Source organism: Oncorhynchus kisutch, linkage group LG4 (assembly GCF_002021735.2).
Source record: "Oncorhynchus kisutch isolate 150728-3 linkage group LG4, Okis_V2, whole genome shotgun sequence".
Taxonomy (NCBI): domain Eukaryota; kingdom Metazoa; phylum Chordata; class Actinopteri; order Salmoniformes; family Salmonidae; genus Oncorhynchus; species Oncorhynchus kisutch.
In genome coordinates, this window is record NC_034177.2 from 31256147 (window position 1) to 31276441 (window position 20295).

The 20295-nt window shown below is 41.2% G+C and overlaps 1 protein-coding gene and 1 long non-coding RNA gene across 2 annotated transcripts; one reads left to right on the forward strand and one right to left on the reverse strand.

The window, feature by feature from the left end:
* Nucleotides 1-2210: 2210 nt before the first annotated feature.
* LOC109889377 (uncharacterized) lies at nt 2211-20249 on the reverse strand. The gene is made up of 4 exons (XR_002255276.2): nt 20137-20249; nt 16363-16401; nt 5308-5376; nt 2211-2248 (listed from the first exon to the last, which is right to left on the reverse strand). It is a non-coding gene; the product is annotated as an uncharacterized LOC109889377 (long non-coding RNA).
* LOC109889375 (ankyrin repeat domain-containing protein 34C-like) lies at nt 7572-9429 on the forward strand. The gene has a single exon (XM_020480775.2). It carries the CDS (start codon nt 7627-7629, stop codon nt 9196-9198), a length of 1572 nt encoding a protein of 523 aa, XP_020336364.1. The 5' UTR covers nt 7572-7626; the 3' UTR covers nt 9199-9429.
* Nucleotides 20250-20295: the final 46 nt, after the last annotated feature.

Here is a 20295-nt window from a genome sequence, read left to right on the forward strand (position 1 = left end):
ACTGCCTGTAGCTCAGGCTCTGAAGCAAGGATATACATATTCTTGGTACAATCTGGAAGGAAACGCTTTGAAGTTTGTGGAAATGTGAAAGGAATGTAGTAGAATATAACCCAATTGATCTGGTAAAAGATAATACAACCATTATTTTGTATTTTTTTTGTACCATCATCTTTGAAATGCAAGAGAAAGGTCATAATGTATTATTCCAGCCCAGGTACAATTTAGATTTTGGTCACTACATGGCATCAGTGTATGTGCAACGTTTTAGACTGATCCAATGAACCATTGCATTTATGTTCAAAATGTTGTATCAAGACTGCCCAAATGTGTCTAATTTGTTTTTTAATAACTTGTCATGTTCAATATTGTGCACTCTCCTCAAACAATAGCATGGTATTATTGCATTGTAATAGCTACTGTAAATTGGACAGTGCAGTTAGATTAACAAGAATGTAAGCTTTCTGCCAATATCCGATATGTCTATGTCCTGGGAAATCTTCTTGTTACTTACAACCTCATGCTAATCGCATTAGCCTACATTAGCTCAACCGTCCCATGGAAGGACACCGATCCCAAAGATGTTTTTAACTGGCTTGCCTAGTTAAATAAAGGTAAAAATACAAATAAAAATACAAATGGGAGGACTTGATACAGTAGCGGCAAAATATATTGGCACCATGGCACTTTTCTTCAATAATTCCCATTTTCTTCTAAAATAAGTAAAAACAAGTAAATCAATGTTTGTATACCTTGTTATTGGATTTTCAACATTGGAGAACCAATTGTATTTTTGTAAAGTTAAATTTACAATTTTAATTAAGGAAATAAAGACAAACGGCATTAACAAAATGGAGCTAGTACTTAGTTGCACAGCCTTTGACCAAGATAACTTCAGACAAAGGATTCTTGTATCCATCAATGAGCATGTTGCACCGTTCTACTGGCAATTTGGCTCACTTTTCAGCAGCAAACTGTTCTAATTCTTCCACGTTTGAGTGGTACCCTTCACTAACTGCTTGTTAATAGAATTATATGATTAGAATGATTTGAATATTACACTCTGAAACCATATGATTGTATGAAATTGATTAGAATCAGACTATTTTAATGCTGTGTGTGATGTAGTCAGTAGACAAAATGTTCAGCTCTCGCGTTTCTTCTTGAACTTTTCCTTGGTGCTTTTTGATGCGTGTTTGTGGTTGTCCTGCTGGAAGACTCACAACCTTCAATGGGGACCCAGTTTTTGAACAATGGGTTAACATGCCTTGCAAAGGACAACAACCCCAAACAAATGCACCATGGAAAGGTTCAAGAAAAAGAAAAACGCTGAATTGTTCTGGAGTGGCCAGCAAAGAGCCCAGATCTGAATCCCATCCATAACCTGTGGAGAGATAAAAATCCACAGCTGGTGAAGGGCACCCCTCAAATATTGAAGAATTAGAGCAGTTTGCTGCTGAAAAGTGGGCCAAATTGCCAGTAGAAAGGTGCAGCAAGCTACAAGAAACAATAACTGCCAACAAATGTTTATCTTGGCCAATGGCTGCGCAACCAAGTATTAGCTCCAGGGTGCCAATACTTTTGTCCACACAATGTCTTTATTTTCCAAAAATAAAATGGTAAATTTAGGTTTACAAAAAAATAGTTCTGCATTGTTGAAAATCCAATAACATTGTAACTAAACATGTATTTAAATTGTTTTACTTATTTTAGAGGATATTTGAATTATTTAAGAAAAGTGAAAGGGTGTCACGTTCTTTCAAAATCGAACCCAGAAGCAGACCAGGACAAGGAGAGTAGGAAGAAGGTGAGTATTTATTTACAAGTGAATGTGAATGGGTAGATATATCCAGGTGGCGTAGCGGGCAGCGGTGGTGAGTTGATGGGAGTAAATAGGTGGATCCAATGGGGTATCGGAATCCTCCGAAGACCAGGCGGGAATGGGGTAAATGATCCGGGTGAGTAACTGAAGACAGAACAAACGGAGGTAAGTTTAAGGCAAGCAATACGTAAAAAAACAAAAAACAAATTTTATCCAACTTGAGGCTGATACTATGGCACAACATACTGTTCATGGCTAACGATCCGGCAGGGAATGGATGTCAGGTCAGAGCTTTTGAAGGGGAGAGGTGATGATCAGGACAGGTGTGCAGATTACTGATGGGATACAGGTGCGGGTGAACATCGATCTCCCAACAAGCTAATTCGCCCGGCAACCAGACAGGGTGCGTTCCAGGACACCGGAAACACACTCCAGGACAGAAACACAGGCAAACACAGACTCAGGAAGCGGGATTCGTGACAGTGACAATATATTTGTCTGCAACTGTACAAAAGTGATTTCATTTCTAAAACGGTAAGACTGGAGTAAAATGGATATGTATAAACAAACATACCCTCAAATAAAAGATGACATTCTGTACTGTCACATCATATGAAATATTTGATTTCAAATCCAAAATGATGGAGTATAGGGCCAAATGTACATCATAAATTGGCATGGCATCTGAGTAGAATTCAAATTTCAACTTTCTTACTCAGTTTCACTCATGTTGATCTCAGTTGATCATAAAAAAGACAATGCTAAACTAGTACAGAGATCTAACTTGTACATTGTTATTCTGGGATATGTCTTGCTGTTTCCTACCATTAGATATGATTCCATAAGACTGTATCTTGGGAAACCCTCCAGATAGGGAGGGACATCTTGGGATGTCATACTGTACTTGTTGTGGGTTGTCTAATTAAAACAAAATAAACTCTCAAATGTCTTAATTTTGAAAGATGTTGTTCCATTTATATCAAGCTTGAACTTTTCATAGGTATGATCCAGAAATACACCCCCTGTTCTTTTAGCCCATTGAGAAGCATTGCATGATATCAGAGTCGAGAGACAAAATGCTATATTTAGAAGGAGGCAGTGCAGCAGGTGTGATGTTAGCCAATTAAACTCAACTCCAGGATGTACTTCACATCAACTGAGTTGAGTGGCGACCAATGTTCCATCTCATTTTTTTCATCACTGAGCAAACTTCATCTCTGCTGAGCGCAAACTTGAACATTGTGAAAATCCTGTGCAACTTCCGGTGCGCGTTTACTGTGACCACTGAGGCTGTACCTGCTTTAAGTTACAGTTTTAACAGTGGCCAAGTAGCCTAATGTGGATATTTGATCATAATGTAGGCCTACCAGAGTAGCCTACCATAAAAAAACTAAATGGATCCCATAACATATTAACAAAGAAATAGCTGATCTGTCAACAAGTGTACAGGTGCAGCAAATGTGTGGTGTTCAATGTAGGCCTACATTCCATGAGACTTTTGAAAAAGGCTTGACATTAATCTGCTCATCCACTTGTCCTTCAGACAAGGAGGTGACTGAAAATGTTGTGTTGTTTGATGCAAGAAACCCCTTTATAAAATAAAATACATTATTATTACCATAACATTATTAGAGAGAATCAGACAAATGATGCTACTATCTGTCTTTTGGCTACTTTTGGCATGTTCAAGACTGTCTCAAAATACAACACTGCCCCTATAAGTTATTAAAAAAAAGCTCTTTACCTGACTGGCTTTTCAAAGATGGCTAGAAAAGCGCACATTATGTGCTCTTGTAGGAAATAACCACCCCACCATTGTTGACTAGAAATCAGCTATAACTGGGCTAATAACTCACTAACTCGCAAAGAATATGAACAAATGTGCACAGGTGGCAACATGCAGCTCTCACTTTGACATAAAAACAAGCTCATCTACTCATGCTATAAACACAGTCTAGCTCAATGTGAATGGCACAGATCCATATATGTCAACAACTATTTGCATGTAAGCTTACTGCAGCTTTGATTGGTTATGACTCACCGGTCTGTGTAGAGTACAGGCCTGAGTCGTCCCAGTCAATGCAATATAATCCTACTCCAATGCGCTCTGCCTACTAGAAAATCTCTTGCACAGTTTTTTATACTATGTCTTGCATAGTTTGTTTTGTTTTGGTAGGTAACATTGAAAGTGGCTAATATTCCGTTGATTCGATCACAATTCCCACAGTAAAGGGAAATCTTGATAGCGTTAACTAAAGGGGAAAACTAGAAAATTTAGTGAAATTCAATCTCATACATCTCTGCATGAGCAGAAATGTCTTCTGCGTGGCGGCGCGCATTCGTGCAGCTTAGAGGGAACATTGGCATGACTAGTGTGTGCCGACATCACATGAAAAAAACTACAGATTTCAGCAAACAAAAATAATGTGTATTTGCACGCTATTCTTTTGTTGCTGAAATCCGTAGTTTTTTTCAAAACGTAAATTTATGTGACGTCGGAGCTCCAGTCCACCCACACTAGTTGCCACTCAACTTCGTGGATGTGATGTATATCAGGGAGTTGAGTTTAATTGGCTAGTGCGATGTAAGATATCTGAAGATGGGAACTGCTCCCATGGGTGACAGCGCTTATTCTCTCTGTTTTAATTATTTATTTCCCCTTTAATATGCTGCAGACGACAGCAGCGTTGGGGCAAAGATCATATGGAGACTGCTGATGTCTGTAGTTCCCAAGTTAATGAACGTGCTTAGACCGGTAAGCTTGGGGAATATGGCTTTGCCCTGTGTTATGATCCCCACTCCATAATCTACCTCCCTGAAGTGGCACCAGTGTGGATAGACTAGCCCCTCACCTCAAAATGATACAGACTGTGTCTTATTTCAGCATCTACATTATTCCAATTATCATGGTATATTACAGCCTCCCTGCTTACATCCACCAACAAAGATCCCTTTTTGTTGCTTGACAACACTCATCAGAAGGCCTTGACTCCATTATATTTTACCTATTTTTTTTTTACCTCTCAGGGATCTACATCTAAGCAATGCCTTTCCTTGGATTACCTCTCCTGTTTAAGTGATGTCTGTACCAAGAACCATGTGGACTCTTCCTACACAGAATAGCCAGACAGCCATAATGACTTTCTATCAGTTCCTGGGATGAACACAAGCATGGAAGTAGGTGACTCCCTGCTGTTCCATAAACCACCTCTCCCGTGTGCTTCCCTGGTAAATAACAACATTTCCCAGGAGTCTGTCAAGCAATCACTAGGGGGGAAATCACTGACATCCTTGACTGTTAAAGTCCTGCAACATCAGAGTAGTGATAAATCTGTCCCCTATGAGGAAAAATGCAGGGGTCATAAGGGCTAATGATCAATGGGCTTTGGGATTCTTTGTGCAAATGGAAAACATCATCAACAAATACATTTGGGTAAATGACATAAGAACCCTCCTGTTTCTTGGTGCAATGTTATTGTTCTGATTACCTGTTCCTTGCAAAGCTGAGAACTCCATAGCTCTCATCAGGAACTGCTTCTCTGCTGTCTCATAGCAACCTATAAATAGAAATGTCCCTATTAGGCAGTATGGCTGTGATGGCTGGAACAAGTTGTGGCCTCTTTAATTGTGCTGTAAACATGTCCTGTTTTCAAGATGATGATTTACCCATTATTTTTGCAATATAATAAATCCAAGACAAAAATGTCAAAAAACATCTGCAATGTGTATTCAAGAAATAAACATGAGTGTATTTGTTTTTGTGGTCAGGAGGGCTAAATATTGCAACCAAATTACAATTTTGATGTATTGGACATGTAGACACCCTGAGATGATTAGGCTACTGAACCTAACATCAGCACAGGTTTTCCACTTCTGTCATAGGGCAGACAAGTGACAGCCACCTTCCCTGGCTCAACATCTGTGATGTTAATATGAATGATCACATGAAACTGTATAACTTCCAGTGTACAAAAATATTCAATTATACTTTTTGTATATACTGAATCTTGATTCTCCCTTTGTTGTGGGAGTGGGACATAGGCTAATCTATAAAAATGTTTTGTCATTATATGCTGTAAAAAAAACATGTGTTATAAAACTGTGAACCTTTCCATTTTATTGGAAGGTAGAACTGGATTGTTTGTGTGATGCATGACAGAGGTTCTCACCAGACGCAATCTTTATTTTTGTCGACTCTGACGTCAAGAAAATGCACGTTTCATTCACCAGGCAAAAAAAAAAAAAAAAGTTATTTACAACCTCAGTATCTTGAGGTTATTGCCTAATGGATTGATTTAGAACGTTTCCATAACAAAAGCGAGGAGCATGATGCGCTATGCTGCCAGAGCTCTGAACCAAAACCAGGACAGTATTTGAGAAGCTCCGAATAAATTCAGGGATTATAAAGAAGAACCTTGTATTTTCATTTTTCCCCCATTATGTTTCAGGGTCGCTACTGACAAGACATTGGGACATCTTTGAACATGACAAGCCTGCATCAGGTAAGATAAGTGGTGGAATGACAGTTACACCTTCTTGATATCTTGAACATAAGAATATGTGGATTAATGCAGGTTATTTTCACAAAAAACGTAAATAGTCTACATATTAATATACCATTCATGTAATGTCCAATATCCAAGACTTTATACCGACATTTTAAAGCCCACACACCTTTTTGAGTAGACAAGTATATTATAATTCGATAATGGAAGATAGTTTAGCTAATGAGAATATTAAATGTGAGGAGTCCATGGTTATGTGAAGAGTCAAAATAACACTTTAAATTGTGGTCCTTCGGGTTACTTCTGTTGATAACAAGTTTACTGTTATTTTAACGACATAAAGGAATCATAGTAAGTACTATATGTCTGTAAAAAAAAGTCGCCTAAATTGTACAACAGATCAGGAATTTTGTAGTGAAACGTTTTCTAACAGATGCGCTCTCTAACACAAGTTATCCAAAATGAGGACCATGGAGAGCGACGCGGTATAGCCTAGTCTAATGGTAATCTATTCAACAGATAATGCACGTTAGGTAGCCTACCCGAAGAAGATACATCTTAGTTGTCGTTGAATCGAGTAAGAAAAAATTCTGAACATTACATAGATGTTTTTGCTTAAAACATGTGACCCAACTCTTCAACTCTTCTAGGATGATTAACGCTTATGGTGACGACGTTTTTTTTCTACAACCATATGATTATCTCAATATGTCATGTTATTTGTTATTGGTATTTAATGATCGAAAAGTTCAACTAATTAATTTATAGGCTTGGATCTGTAATTAATTGGTCAATTACAGAGCAACAATGACAAAATAACATTACAATATTGAATACTAGGCTATTGTCCATCTATCACTAACAAGCAATACATTCAAGATAAATGGCTTGATTACATATAGGCTATAATGCACATTCTTCCATCTAATTGATGTTTTACACAGGGAGATGGAAGCTTACAGAAGATACATGTGACAAGTTTTGGCCACTAGCACAGTTGACTGTTTTGACAATAAAACTACCTAAATAGGTATAAAGTTCCTTCCACAATTTCCATACCTGTTCATGTCTTAATAAAATAGATTTTTAGAACACAGACTGCCTCCTGGTGGCAGTCTTGGGAGAGGCTTGGAAAGTATCCATTGTGCTTGTGTGTTTGTGATAATACTAGATGGATGAATCAGTAAACCGACCTATATATTAAGCAAAATATGCAAAATAATCTATGCTTTGTTTGAAGGGCTGCAGGTAGTGACTGCCTTTCACCACTGAGGGAGGGCACTATCTGTGTATGTGTTGGCGATGATGGCAGACATACTAGAGCTGCGGACAGACGGGAACTCTCTCCTGAAGGCGGTGTGGCTCCGACGCCTGCGGCTCACCAGGCTCCTGCTGGATGGGGGTGCCTACATCAATGAGAGCAACGAGCGAGGAGAGACACCGCTCATGGTGGCCTGCATGTCCAAACACAGCGACCCGCAGAGCGTCAGTAAGGCAAAGCTGGTTAAGTACCTACTGGATAACAAGGCTGATCCCAACATCCAGGATAAAGCAGGCCGGACAGCCCTGATGCACGCCTGCAGCCAGAGGGCGGGACATGAGGTGGTGTCCCACCTGTTGACCAATGGGGCAGACCCAAGTCTGGAAGACAGGAGTGGGGCCTCTGCTCTGGTCTATGCCATTAACGAAGACGATAAGGAGACCCTGAAGGGTCTCCTAGACGCATGTAAAGCCAAGGGCAAAGAGGTCATCATTATCACCACAGACAAGTCACCCTCTGGCACCAAAACCACCAAGCAGTACCTGAATGCCCCCCCTTCCACAGAGCTAGAGGATAAGTGCTCCGCTGCATTCTGCACCACTCCCTCTGACATTGAGCTCAACACCTCCTCATCACCTAACTCAGCCGAGCAGCACAACACTATCTTCAGTTTCCAGACAAAGTTGAAAACATCGTCCAGCACAGCAGCAAAGCTTCCCAATGGGCCGACTTCTCCCACACGGCGACCAGCCAACCCCAAGCGTGCTCGTTTACCCCAGCTGAAACGTCTGCAGTCGGAGCCCTGGGGGCTGATCGCTCCCTCCGTCCTCGCTCCAGCTGCGGCCCACGAGGAGAGTAAAAGAACCACCCCTGATGAGGACGTTGTCACGGGCATCAATGGACTTTCTCTGTCCAAGAGATCGACTCTGTCTCGACAAAACAGTGTGGATGGCAAGGATGTGTTGTTTCCACAAATTTCATCCTCATTATCTGTCCCTCCAACTTCCAAATCGGCATATGAGAGGAGTCTGTGTCAGCAGCACCAGCCCCTAGCCCGGCGTAGCACAGTCCCTGCAGAGCAGGACAGTAGCAGTAACACTGGGACAGCCAGTTTGAGAGACACAGTCTACAAGAGATGGCTGGGCACTGACCACTATGACTCAGACTTCCAGCTGTACTCAGACTGTGGCATGCTGGACTCTCCTAAGGTTCCTCTAGAAAGGAAGAAACTCAACGGGTCTCCGTTAGCCATTCTGACCAACTCCAGGGAGTCCATAGACATCAACAACAGCACGTCATCTCCCAGCACAGCACGACGGTGCGCACCAGGCCTCCTGGAGAGGCGAGGCTCAGGGACTCTGCTACTGGACTACATTTCCCATACCCGGCCTGGCCATCTACCCCCCCTGAACTTCAACCCCAACCCTCCTATACCTGACATAGTAACCAGCAGCAAGCCCTCATCCCCTCTTGCCTCAGGTTTCAGATCAATAGCTCGAGTAGCAGCTAACTCACCAAATAGAGGCCAGCTCAAGTCAAAGAAGAAACTTGTAAGGAGGCACTCTATGCAAGTGGAGCAAATGAAACAACTCTCTGCTTTTGAGGAGCTGTAGTGGGACTCATTGTTTGTAGATGTTCACCACATAAAAAAAACGTGTACATTTTCTAAAGAAAATGTCCTGATTTTGTAGATTTTTTTATTTCAACCTTTCCTCTTAGAAAATCAGTGGAACAAGAATATAACTTGCTTATACAGTTGTAAATGTTATTAATGCTCTTAGAATATCAGCACCACCTATTCAACATTACAGGTTAGACACTAGCAACATCTCAAGGTAACAACTGATGGCTGAGAGATTCAAAAGCATTACATTTCTAGACAATTAAAAATCACAAAAACTATTTGAATGTAACCATATGAATAACAATTACTTGTTGGGCCAATTATCGGAAAAGAAGGTGGATCAAAAAGTTATTTATAAGTCCCAATGCAACCAAAAGGTGTTTTGTTTTAGTGCCATTGGTTTCCTGCCCAATATGAAAGGCTAAGAAAACATTCAAATCCTATGACTTATATGCCTTAAGTACAATTAAAGAGATTATGGAAATCAGCACTTCATTATCGTAAATTCTAAATTGCCCAAGAGAAAAATAAAATGTTGTTTCTCCAAATGTTTTGTAGATATAGCAGGGCATGTATTTTCATACATTAGTTCCATGACAAAACAACACAAATTCATCAAAAAAAGCAACTGCATTTATTTTCCGCAAACTCAACATGTGTAAATATTTGTATGAACATAACAAGATTCAACAACTGAGACATAAGCTGAACAAGTTCCACAGACATGTGACTAACATAAATGGAATAATGTGTCCCTGAATAAAGGGAGGGGTCAAAAGTAACAGTCAGTATCTGGTGTGGCCACCAGCTGCATGCAGTGCATTTCCTCCTCATGGACTGCACCAGATTTGCCAGTTCTTGCTGTGAGATGTTACCCCACTCTTCCACCAAGGCACTTGCAAGTTCCCAGACATTTCTGGGGGGAGTGGCCCTGGCCCTCACCATCCGATCCAAAGGGTGCCAGATGTGCTCAATGGGATTGAGATCCGTGCTCTTCGCTGGCCATGGCAGAACACTGACATTCCTGTCTTGCAGGAAATCACACACAGAACGAGCAGTATGGCTGGTGGCATTGTCATGCTGGAGGGTCATGTCAGGATGAGCCTGCAGGAAGGGTACCACATGAGGGAGGAGGATGTCTTCTCTGTAACGCACAGCGTTGAGATTGCCTGCAATGACAACAAGCTCAGTCCGATGATGCTGTTACACACCGCCCCAGACCATGACGAACCCTCCACCTCCAAATCGATCCCGCTCCAGAGTGTGTAACGCTCATTCCTTCGATGATAAACGCGAATCCGACCATCACCCATGGTGAGACAAAACAGCGACTCGTCAGTGAAGAGCACTTTTTGCCAGTCCTGTCGACGGAAGAGCACTTTTTGCCAGTCCTGGTCCAGCGACGGTGATTTTGTGCCCATAGGCGACGTTGTTGCCGGTGATGTCTGGTGAGGACCGGCCTTACAACAGGCCTACAAGCACTCAGTCCAGCCTCTTTCAGCCTATTGTGGACAGTCTGAGCACTGATGGAGGGATTGTGCATTTCTGGTGTAACTCGGGCAGTTGTTGTTGCCATCCTGTACTTGTCCCGCAGGTGTGATGTTCAGATGTACCGATCCTGTGCAGGTGTTGTTACACGTGGTCTGCCACTGTGAGGATGATCAGCTGTCAGTCCTGTCTCCCTGTAGTGCGGTCTTAGGCGTCTCACAGTACGGACATTGCAATTTATTGCCTTGGCCACATCTGCAGTCCTCATGTCTCCTTGCAGTATGCCTAAGGCACGTTCACACAGATGAGCAGGGACCCTGGGCATCTTTCTTTTGGTGTTTTTCAGAGTCAGTAAAAAGGCCTCTTTAGTGTCCTAAGTTTTCATAACTGTGACCTTAATTGCCTACCATCTGTAAGCTGTTAGTGTCTTACCGGCCATTCCACAGGTGCATGTTCATTAATTGTTTATGGTTCATTGAACAAGCATGGGAAACAGTGATTAAACCCTTTACAATGAAGATCTGTGAAGTTATTTGGATTTTTACAAACTATCTTTGAAAGACAGGGTCCCTAAAGAGGGACGTTCCTTTTTTTGCTGAGTTTAATATCTGGACACTACAAACGTAAATACAGACTTTAGTGGTTGTTGTTCCTCTAGAATATAATTTACACTTATGGCAATTGAAGTAAAAGTTAATACAGCTGCCATGTAACTTAACTGTAAGACATTCCTTCTGTTTAAACATTAACATATTTTGATGCATAGTATTTTTGTATGTAGTTTGCTGTATATTCTAAATAAATGTCTCTAAGCACTTGTCATTCAACAGTTTCTTACCAAATGCAATGATGTTTGAATGCATTTCACTTACGGAGTTCATCATCATCAGTTGGTAATATGTGTTGACTGCTGTGTATAGTTTCATTCTAAAGGCTAGGCCAGTCCTGGTGGTAATCAGGTCCATCATGCCAGACCAACCATGGAAGCACTTAAGTCCCACAGCTTCTTGGCAGCTGCCCTGAGGGCCCACAGTTTTTGAGGTGCAGTCACTTTAGCTAGGATAGAAAACAAAGTCAACTACAATGTCTCTCCCGCCCTCTATCCACCATTCATAGTGACAATAGCAGTAGGTGGATCGTTCGTATTTATGAATGTCTTATTCAATGCGTCTCTATGGGCTATAGTAGTAAAGGTCAAAGAAAACATTATATCCCCCCCAAAATATATACTTTTTCTACACCTAAAGGGGTCCTAAAATTCCTAATCAAATAGCTAAATGATCCATGGTATGACCATCTTAAAACAATTCCATGTGTTAGCTTAATGCATCTGTTCAGAGAAAGAGATAAAGCCTGGGCCAAGTACCATAGAACCAAAGATCAGAATGATTGGAAATCATATAGAAAATTAAGAAACGCCAGTAAAACTCAAATTAGAAATGCAAAAGCCTCGTTCTATATGGATAGTCTTATAAAGAATTCAAAAACAAGCACAGCAGTTTTGGAAATACACATATTGTGTATTTTAAATAGGTTAACTAACCAACCCATTCAGCAACTAATCCTCCAGGACATTCATGAGCCAGCAGATATAGCTGCTGTTTTTAATCACTATTTCTCACCTATTAGCTCATCTATTACCTCAAATAATAATTCTACCCATAATTCCATTAATGCTACAGTACCTTCGGAAAAATTTCAGACCCCTTCCCTTTTTCCACACTTTGTGACGTTACAGCCTTATTCTAAAATGGATTAAATAAAACATTTTAGTTATCAATCTACACACAATACCCAGAATTCCAAAGGAAAAACAGGTTTATTGAAATGTTTGTACATTTATAAATGTTTTTAAACTGAAATACCTTATTTACATAAGTATTCAGACCCTTTGCAATGAGACTCGAAATTGAGCTCAGGTGCATCCTGTTTCCATTTATAATCCCTGAGGTGTTTCTACAACTTGATTGGAGTCCACCTGTGGTGAATTCAATTGATTGGATATGATGTGGAAAGGCACACACCTGTCTATGTAAGGTCCAACAGTTGACAGTGCATGTCAGAACAAGAACCAAGCCATGAGGTCAAAGGAATTATCCGTAGAGCCCATAGACAGCATTATCTTTTATATTGTTGATTTATTTGACCTTTATTTATATCGATTTGTTCTCATTGAGATAATATCTCTTTTCCAAGAGAGACCTGGTCCAATAGCAGCAGGCAGAACATTTCAGACAGAACAACTTACATACACTAACAAAACATTAAACACAACTATAAACACACATACAGTACAACAATTACATATTACATTAAAAACACAAACATCTTGACTAAAAACAGCTGGCCTAAAAACAATTACATTATTATTGCAATTATGTTGAGGCACAGATCTGGGGAAGGGTACCAAAAAATGTCTGCATAATTGAAGGTCCCCAAGAACACAATGTCCTCCATCATTCTTAAATGGAAGAATTTTGGAACCAACAAGACTCTTCCTAGAGCTGGCCGCCCGGCCAAACTGAGCAATCGGGGTCAAAGGGCCTTGGTCATGGAGGTGACCAAGAACCCAATGGTCACACTGACATAGCTCTAGAGTTCCTCCACCAATCTGGCCAGATGTAAGCCACTCCTCAGTAAAAGGCACATGACATCCTGCTTGGAGTTTGCCAAAAGGCACCTAAAGGACTCTCAGACCATGAGAAACAAGATTCTGTGCTCTGATGAACACAAGATTGAACTCTTTGGCCTAAATGCCAAGCATCACTTCTGGAGGAAATCTGGCACCATCTCTACGATTAAGCATGGTGGTGGCAGCATCATGTTGTGGGGATGTTTTTCAGTGGCAGGGACTGGGTGACTAGTCAGGATCGATGGAAAAATGAACGGAGCAAAGTACAGAGAGATCCTTGATGAAAACCTGCTCCAGAGCACTCAGGACCTCAGACTGGGGCAAAGGTTCACCTTCCAACAGGACAATGACTCTAAGCACACAGCCAAGACAATGCAGGAGTGGCTTCAGGACAAGTCTCTGAATGTCCTTGCGTGGCCCAGTCAGAGCCTAGACTTAAACCCGATCTAACATCTCTGGAGAGACCTGAAAATTGCTGTGCAGTGACACTCCCCATCCAACCTGACGGTGCTTGAGAGCTTCTGCAGTGAAGAATGGGAGAAACTCCCCAAATATAGGAATGCCAAGCTTGTAGCGTCATACCCATGAAGATTTGAGGCTATAATCGCTGCCTTAGGTGCTTCAAAGTAAAGGGTCTGAATACTTAAGTAAATGTGATATTTCCGTTTTTTTTATACATTTGCAAACATTTCTAAAAACATATTTTCACTTTGTCATTATGGGGTATTGTGTGTAGATTGATGAGAATATTTTTTTTTTTATCCATCTCAAAATAAGGCTGTAAAGTAACAAAACGTGATAAAAGTCAAGGGGTCTGAATATTTTCCAATCCTCTGTAGGTCTTTTTTCCATTCTTTTTTTAATTTAACCTTTATTTAGCTAGGCAAGTCAGTTAAGAACAAATTCTTATTTACAATGATGGCCTACCCCGGCCAAACCCGGACGACGCTGGGCTAATTGTGCGCCGCCCTATGGCACTCCCAATCACGGTCGGATGTGATACAGCCTGGATACATGGAACCAGGAGATCAACACCGCAAATCAGAAATGTAACTTTATAAAGATGAAACCAACTGATATACTGCCTCTCCTCAATTAAATAAATATTTTTAAAAAGGAGCTGGCCTCGATGGACTGGAACCCATATTTATAAAGCGTGCTGCTAATATTATAATGTATTCTCTAGTCCCCCGATATCATCCAGAAGGCGAGGTCAGTACAGGTGCATTAAAGCAGGGACCGAGATACTGAAAAACAGCTTCTATCTCAAGGCCATCAGACTGTTAATCAGCCACCACTAACATTGAATGGCTGCTGCCAACACACTGACTCAACTCCAGCCACTTTAATAATGGGAATTGATGGAAATGTATGTAAAATATATCACTAGCCACTTTAAACAATGCTACTTAATATAATGTTTACATACCCTAAATAGTATCTCTATCCACAGTTAAACGAGTCCTATATCGACATAACCTGAAAGGCCGTTCAGCAAGGAAGAAGCCACTGCTCCAAAACAGCCATAAAAAAAGCCAGACTACGGTTTGCAAATGCACATGGGAACAAAGATCGTACATTTTGGAGAATTGTCCTCTGGTCTGATGAAACAAAAATAGAATTGTTTTCTACAATGTAGAAAATAGTCTAAATAAAGAAAACCACTTGAATAAGTAGGTGTGTCCAAACTTTTCACTGGTACTGTATGTTTGATGTATTTATGCAGGCCTCATCTAAAAAAATAGAACCTAGTCTCAGTATGACTTCCCAGTTCATTGTTATTAATATTAGACAGTAGATGCCTTATTATTCTTGTTTCTCTGCATTTTCCTTCTAGGTTTGTTTACGTTTTTTCATTTGGATACTTGAAAATTAGATGGTGCATCGCAAAATATTTCATTGCGCAAAAACCTAAAAAAAAAATATATATATATATTACCATCCCATACATACCAACTTTGTCAAAATACAGTAAAAGTGTTTACCATTGTGATATAATGTACAATCAGGAAGTAGTGGAAGGTCACGGGAACAACTTGTTACAGAGCGGTCAGTGCTTTGGAATCCTTGGGATGTCCCTACCCTAAACTCAACCCTAACCTTAGGCCCTACCCTTAGCCTAACCATAACCCTTACTTAAACCTAATGGAAAGAGAGCATGTGACGTGACTTGCGCTTTTGGGCGTTAATAAGGCGACACTCCAGATGAACTCCTCCTCCACATTTACTGGATTGGTTGAACAGTGCAGAAGAGAACCTCCTCAGACATTTTTTCTTCACGTCAAAACCAGTATGTAGGGGGATCTAGTTTGAGGCGTTTCTTTTAAGCCTTCTATGTTAGGTTACCCTAACCTTTTTTTTACCTTTTTTAACAAGTCAATTGGAGGTTGGGTTTGGATTACAATTATGTCAACAATTCATGCACTCTTTTGCCAAGCTCCATGTGGAAATTGCCCCTCTGCCCACTTCACTTTCCTTCATTGAATGAATGGATCGCTGATGTTTCATCTGCCGTTTGAGACTGAAAAGCCCAATACGTATTGACCATGCCTTCGGCTCCAGTTCGACAATGCATGCTTCCAACAGGATGCACAGCCAACAATAGTTTGCATGCACTGCTGAAGGACCCTGCCGTGTGGAATAGGTGGTTGGAGTTCATTGATCCCCAGTGGTGGTAAGTATACCGGTAACTAGACCATAGACTGCTGGTTATGTATCTGACATTATTTTTTGCTTAATGTCTACTTAGATGCATATAATGTCCAGGGCATAACCTAGCCTGGTGGAACCTGCCTAATCGCTGTGTTCACCATTCTATTGGACTTCACATTTTATGATATCTGAAGTGAAATAAAGGTGAACGCATCGATCTGGTTGATTCCACCAGGCTAATCATAATAGACATTGATAATGTAATCAGTGCTCTATGTGTGTGTGTGTGTGTGTGTGTGTGTGTGTGTGTGTGTGCGTGCGTGACCGACCAGTATCTGAGCTGATCTACGCTGCTATACCCATCAATGGCAAAGGCCTCACCTCCAGCCTCACCTCTGGTCTTCTCACCAATGGTTGTTGCTGGGAAGAACAGAATAAGGTAGGTTTAGTCTGACCTGTTCAAACTTCAAAATAGTATCTGTTTGTGTGTCAGATATCACCTACTCTAACTGCCATTGGTAATAGAACAGCAACTACGTATGTGTGTATGTCTTCACAGATACCTACTGTATATGGAGCCAGCATTTGGGAGACTTGCAAGATGTGATAGAGTCCAGACTGACAAACGGCTTGATGCTGATGTCTCTGAATGAGCGAGCCCTTGCACTCAGAAATATAATTATACAAGACATCTATAACTTGTTATCATATTTTGTTATTATTGAATCAAATGGCACTATCAAGGGTGGGGTGGGGGGGTGGTATGTGACACCATACAGGAAGGTTTGACGACTGACATGTTTGGTAAGGTGGCCGTCTGGAGGCGGCAAGGTAGCCGCAGCACCACCAGACAAAAAGTTGATAGGTACACTATCTCTGTCGGCTGTGAATGACAATAAAAGATGAAAGACGGGTGTAATATTTGCACATTGTTATATTAGCAGAACACTGCTTCTACAATATTATGTGAAGGATGGTTTATTCTACATGGAACTTATACTTGAAAGTCATCAAAACACTTTGTTAAGAATATCTTTAGCAATTTCATTCTTCTCATATTACTCTTTAAGCTATCATGCCATAACCGATTTGACAGAGAAATATCAGCTAGGTTGAATAGCCAGCTTCAGCCATCACCAAGCTATGCTAGATAGCTGCTGTCAGCTTGGCTAAACACAAAGTAGCGCAAGCTTTAGCCTACACATAGAACTAACCACCTTGAGATGGTGAGTCAGTCAGGAGGGGAGAAGTCCTCAACTTCAAAAATGTGTTCTCGCCAGAGCAAAGCTAGCCTAGCTTACATCGCTGTACTTACTACTGCATTTGTTTGTTGTGATTGCATGGCAAATACACACCCACATCAAACTTCTTAGGATCCCTCAACCTTGATCCATCATCCTCTACATTCTTCACTGCCTCAGCATACGACACCTGTACTTCTCTGGCACTGGCCACCTCAACCTGCCTATTTCACACTTCCCCAGTAATATTGGCACCCCTACAGTTGACACGCACAACTTGTTCACCCAAACAACACATTCCTCTGTCCCATGCCCTCCTGCACACTCCTCACATCTAGGAATATCCCTCCTACACACTGCTATAACATGACCCTAAGCATGGCACCTGAAACACCGTAGTGGGTTCGGCACAAAAGCTGTAACAGGATACCTGACATATCCTAACATGACTTTGTCAGCCAAAAGGCAGCGATCCACTTTCTCCAAGAATGTCACTCCTACTGGGCCAGAATCATTGTTGTCATAACCATTGGGAAAAGACTCGGGGATCTTCACCACACCTGCCACCTCACTCATCAACTTCACTTTCTAAGCACACTTTGCACTTAGCGCCAATCTTCCTTGACACACTGTTTCCCTTTGCACTCAGCTCCTCTCCTTCTTCCTTGCTTTCCCATCTCCGCTTCCGACCAAGAAACAGGGTCTCCTCCACTCGCCATCTTTCCGGGTTGCTTCTCTCTCTTCATAACCGCCGGTCTCCAAAGACAATTATCATACATTTCTGACAGATTCCAAGAACACAGGATGAGATGTTACTATCCTTTGTGCAAGCACTTCCAAGAGTTCATGAACAGTGAGCCTAGTGAAATTTAGGGAGCGCATCGTCAGTAGTGTACCTTTGGTTCCTAGGGTGTTTCGGCCTTTCACACTATACACCCTCCCCAAAGGCAGCCAGCGACAGGGTGATCAATCCTACGCTTGTGTCCCATTCCCAATTAGTCATAGGAGTTGCCTTGTTGTTGATAGCCAACATCCCATGTTGGCTATCAACAACATACATGAACATTTACCATGTCCTCCTCTTAATGTTTTCTTATTACGGCCTTACCTGGCCGACACTGGGCCAATTGCACACCACATTATGGGATTCCCAATCACGACCGGATGTGATGTAGCCTGGATTTGAGCCGGGGAAGACCACTGCACCACTCGGGAGCCCCATTTCTGACATCCTCGCATATAACCCTTGTTTCAACACAATACAATTAATCTTCTTAGCTAACTTGACAAAGCCATCCAGCTAGCCAGCCGCCATAATACCTCCAATCGAACAGTGGAATCATATTGGTATTAATTAATTGTATGGGTTTCCTATCATTTAATCTACAATATTCAATCCAGCAGGGGTCGCTCTAGGCCCACTCAGGTTCTACAAATGGATTCAGATTTTATTCCAGCAGGTAGGGCTGATAGAACACAGTGTCAAATGATTTTTCAAAGACCTACAACTGTATAAAAACCACACTTAGGAGATAACATCTTTCTTGGGCCACATTTATGCAATGTGATTAATTATATATTGCCTATTGGGTGACATCTACACTTAAATAAAGGGTGGCAGGTAGTCTAGTGGTTAAAGGGTTGGGCCAGTAACCAAAAGGTTGCTAGATCGAATCCCCGAGCTGACAAGGTAAAACTCTGTTGTTCTGCCCCTGAACAAGGCAGTTAACACACTGTTCCTGGCCGTCATTGTAAAAAATAATTTGTTCTAAACTGACTTACCTAGTTAAAAATAACCTCTTTCACGTGGAGAAATGTATCCTATAAGTGTAGAATGTCATACATTTTTCTCTATTACTGGTTTGTATTGTTATACAGGATGTTATGCTAGATTTAGATCATTTGAAATGTTTTTACATTTCACTAGGGTGTCCTAGAGAGATGTTGGTAAACTGGACCCTGTCATCTCTGAACCCAGACACGAATCGTGTGTGCACTGACAATCTGTCACGAGATGAGAGACTACTATGTGTGCCATCCAGAACAGAAGGTGCCCTAAAGATATGTACCTGACCTTAGTACCGTAGGACCTTTTGTTGGGTGATTCTTCTTCTGTTAGACTATTTGAACTGTCATTGGTTGAACTGCATTCCAACTGTATTCCAAAACTGTTTACATTCCAAGGGTCCAAAGGTTGGGTGCTCACTCAAGTCATCACATTATGTCATAGCACCGACTCTCCTCTGACTGACCTTTCATCTAGATCACTGTAATAGTGAAAATGAATGCAAACATCTTGTCCAGCTATCTAGAGGATAACCAACCACATGCCCATCTATTTGGAAAATTGATACATTTGTGTTCTTCTGAGTTTCAAAGTCGTGCAGTGTTTTTGTCCTTTAATGCTCCCTCTTCCTTGGGAGGTGACCTGGCTGCTCTGAGCTGAGGGACTTTAATATGCTGCAAGCTTCGACTCCCACATGACTACACACTACCCATTCTTTCTCCCAGTATGGTAACCAGCCCCAGCTAAAATTAGGGCCCTTCACAGTGGTGACTGAGGATATGGAATGTGAGAGGATTGTTTCAGCTTCATAAACCAGTCTTAATTCAACCCTTATAATATATAACCTACACTGAATTTGGACTACCAGCAAGGTGCCTTTGCTCTTACTGCTGAGAATCAATTATACCTACATAAAGACATACTCATCTATTCACTTTATAATCTATTACGTCTATACATGGCGGCATGGCTATTCAGTCTATAATCTATAATCTATTCGATCTATGCATGACAGCATGTAAAATTCTGCCTGTATGAAGGTCCAGGCTTCTAACATCAAATCTAATTGTATTTGTCACATGCGCCGAATACAACAGGTGTAGGCTTTACCGTGAAATGCGTACTTACGAGCTCTTTCCCAATGATGTTAAAAATAAGAAATATTTGAAATGATAACACAAGAGGAATAAAGACCACCTGAATGCGGCTATATACAGGGAGTACCATATCTCGTACCATACATCTCCATGAACGAAAATTAACTGACCCTTATCTGGAGTCCAGACA

Bases quoted from the DNA above. Each gene is read 5' to 3' on its own strand.
- LOC109889375 (XM_020480775.2), top strand. From the start codon at position 7,627: ATGATGGCAGACATACTAGAGCTGCGGACAGACGGGAACTCTCTCCTG.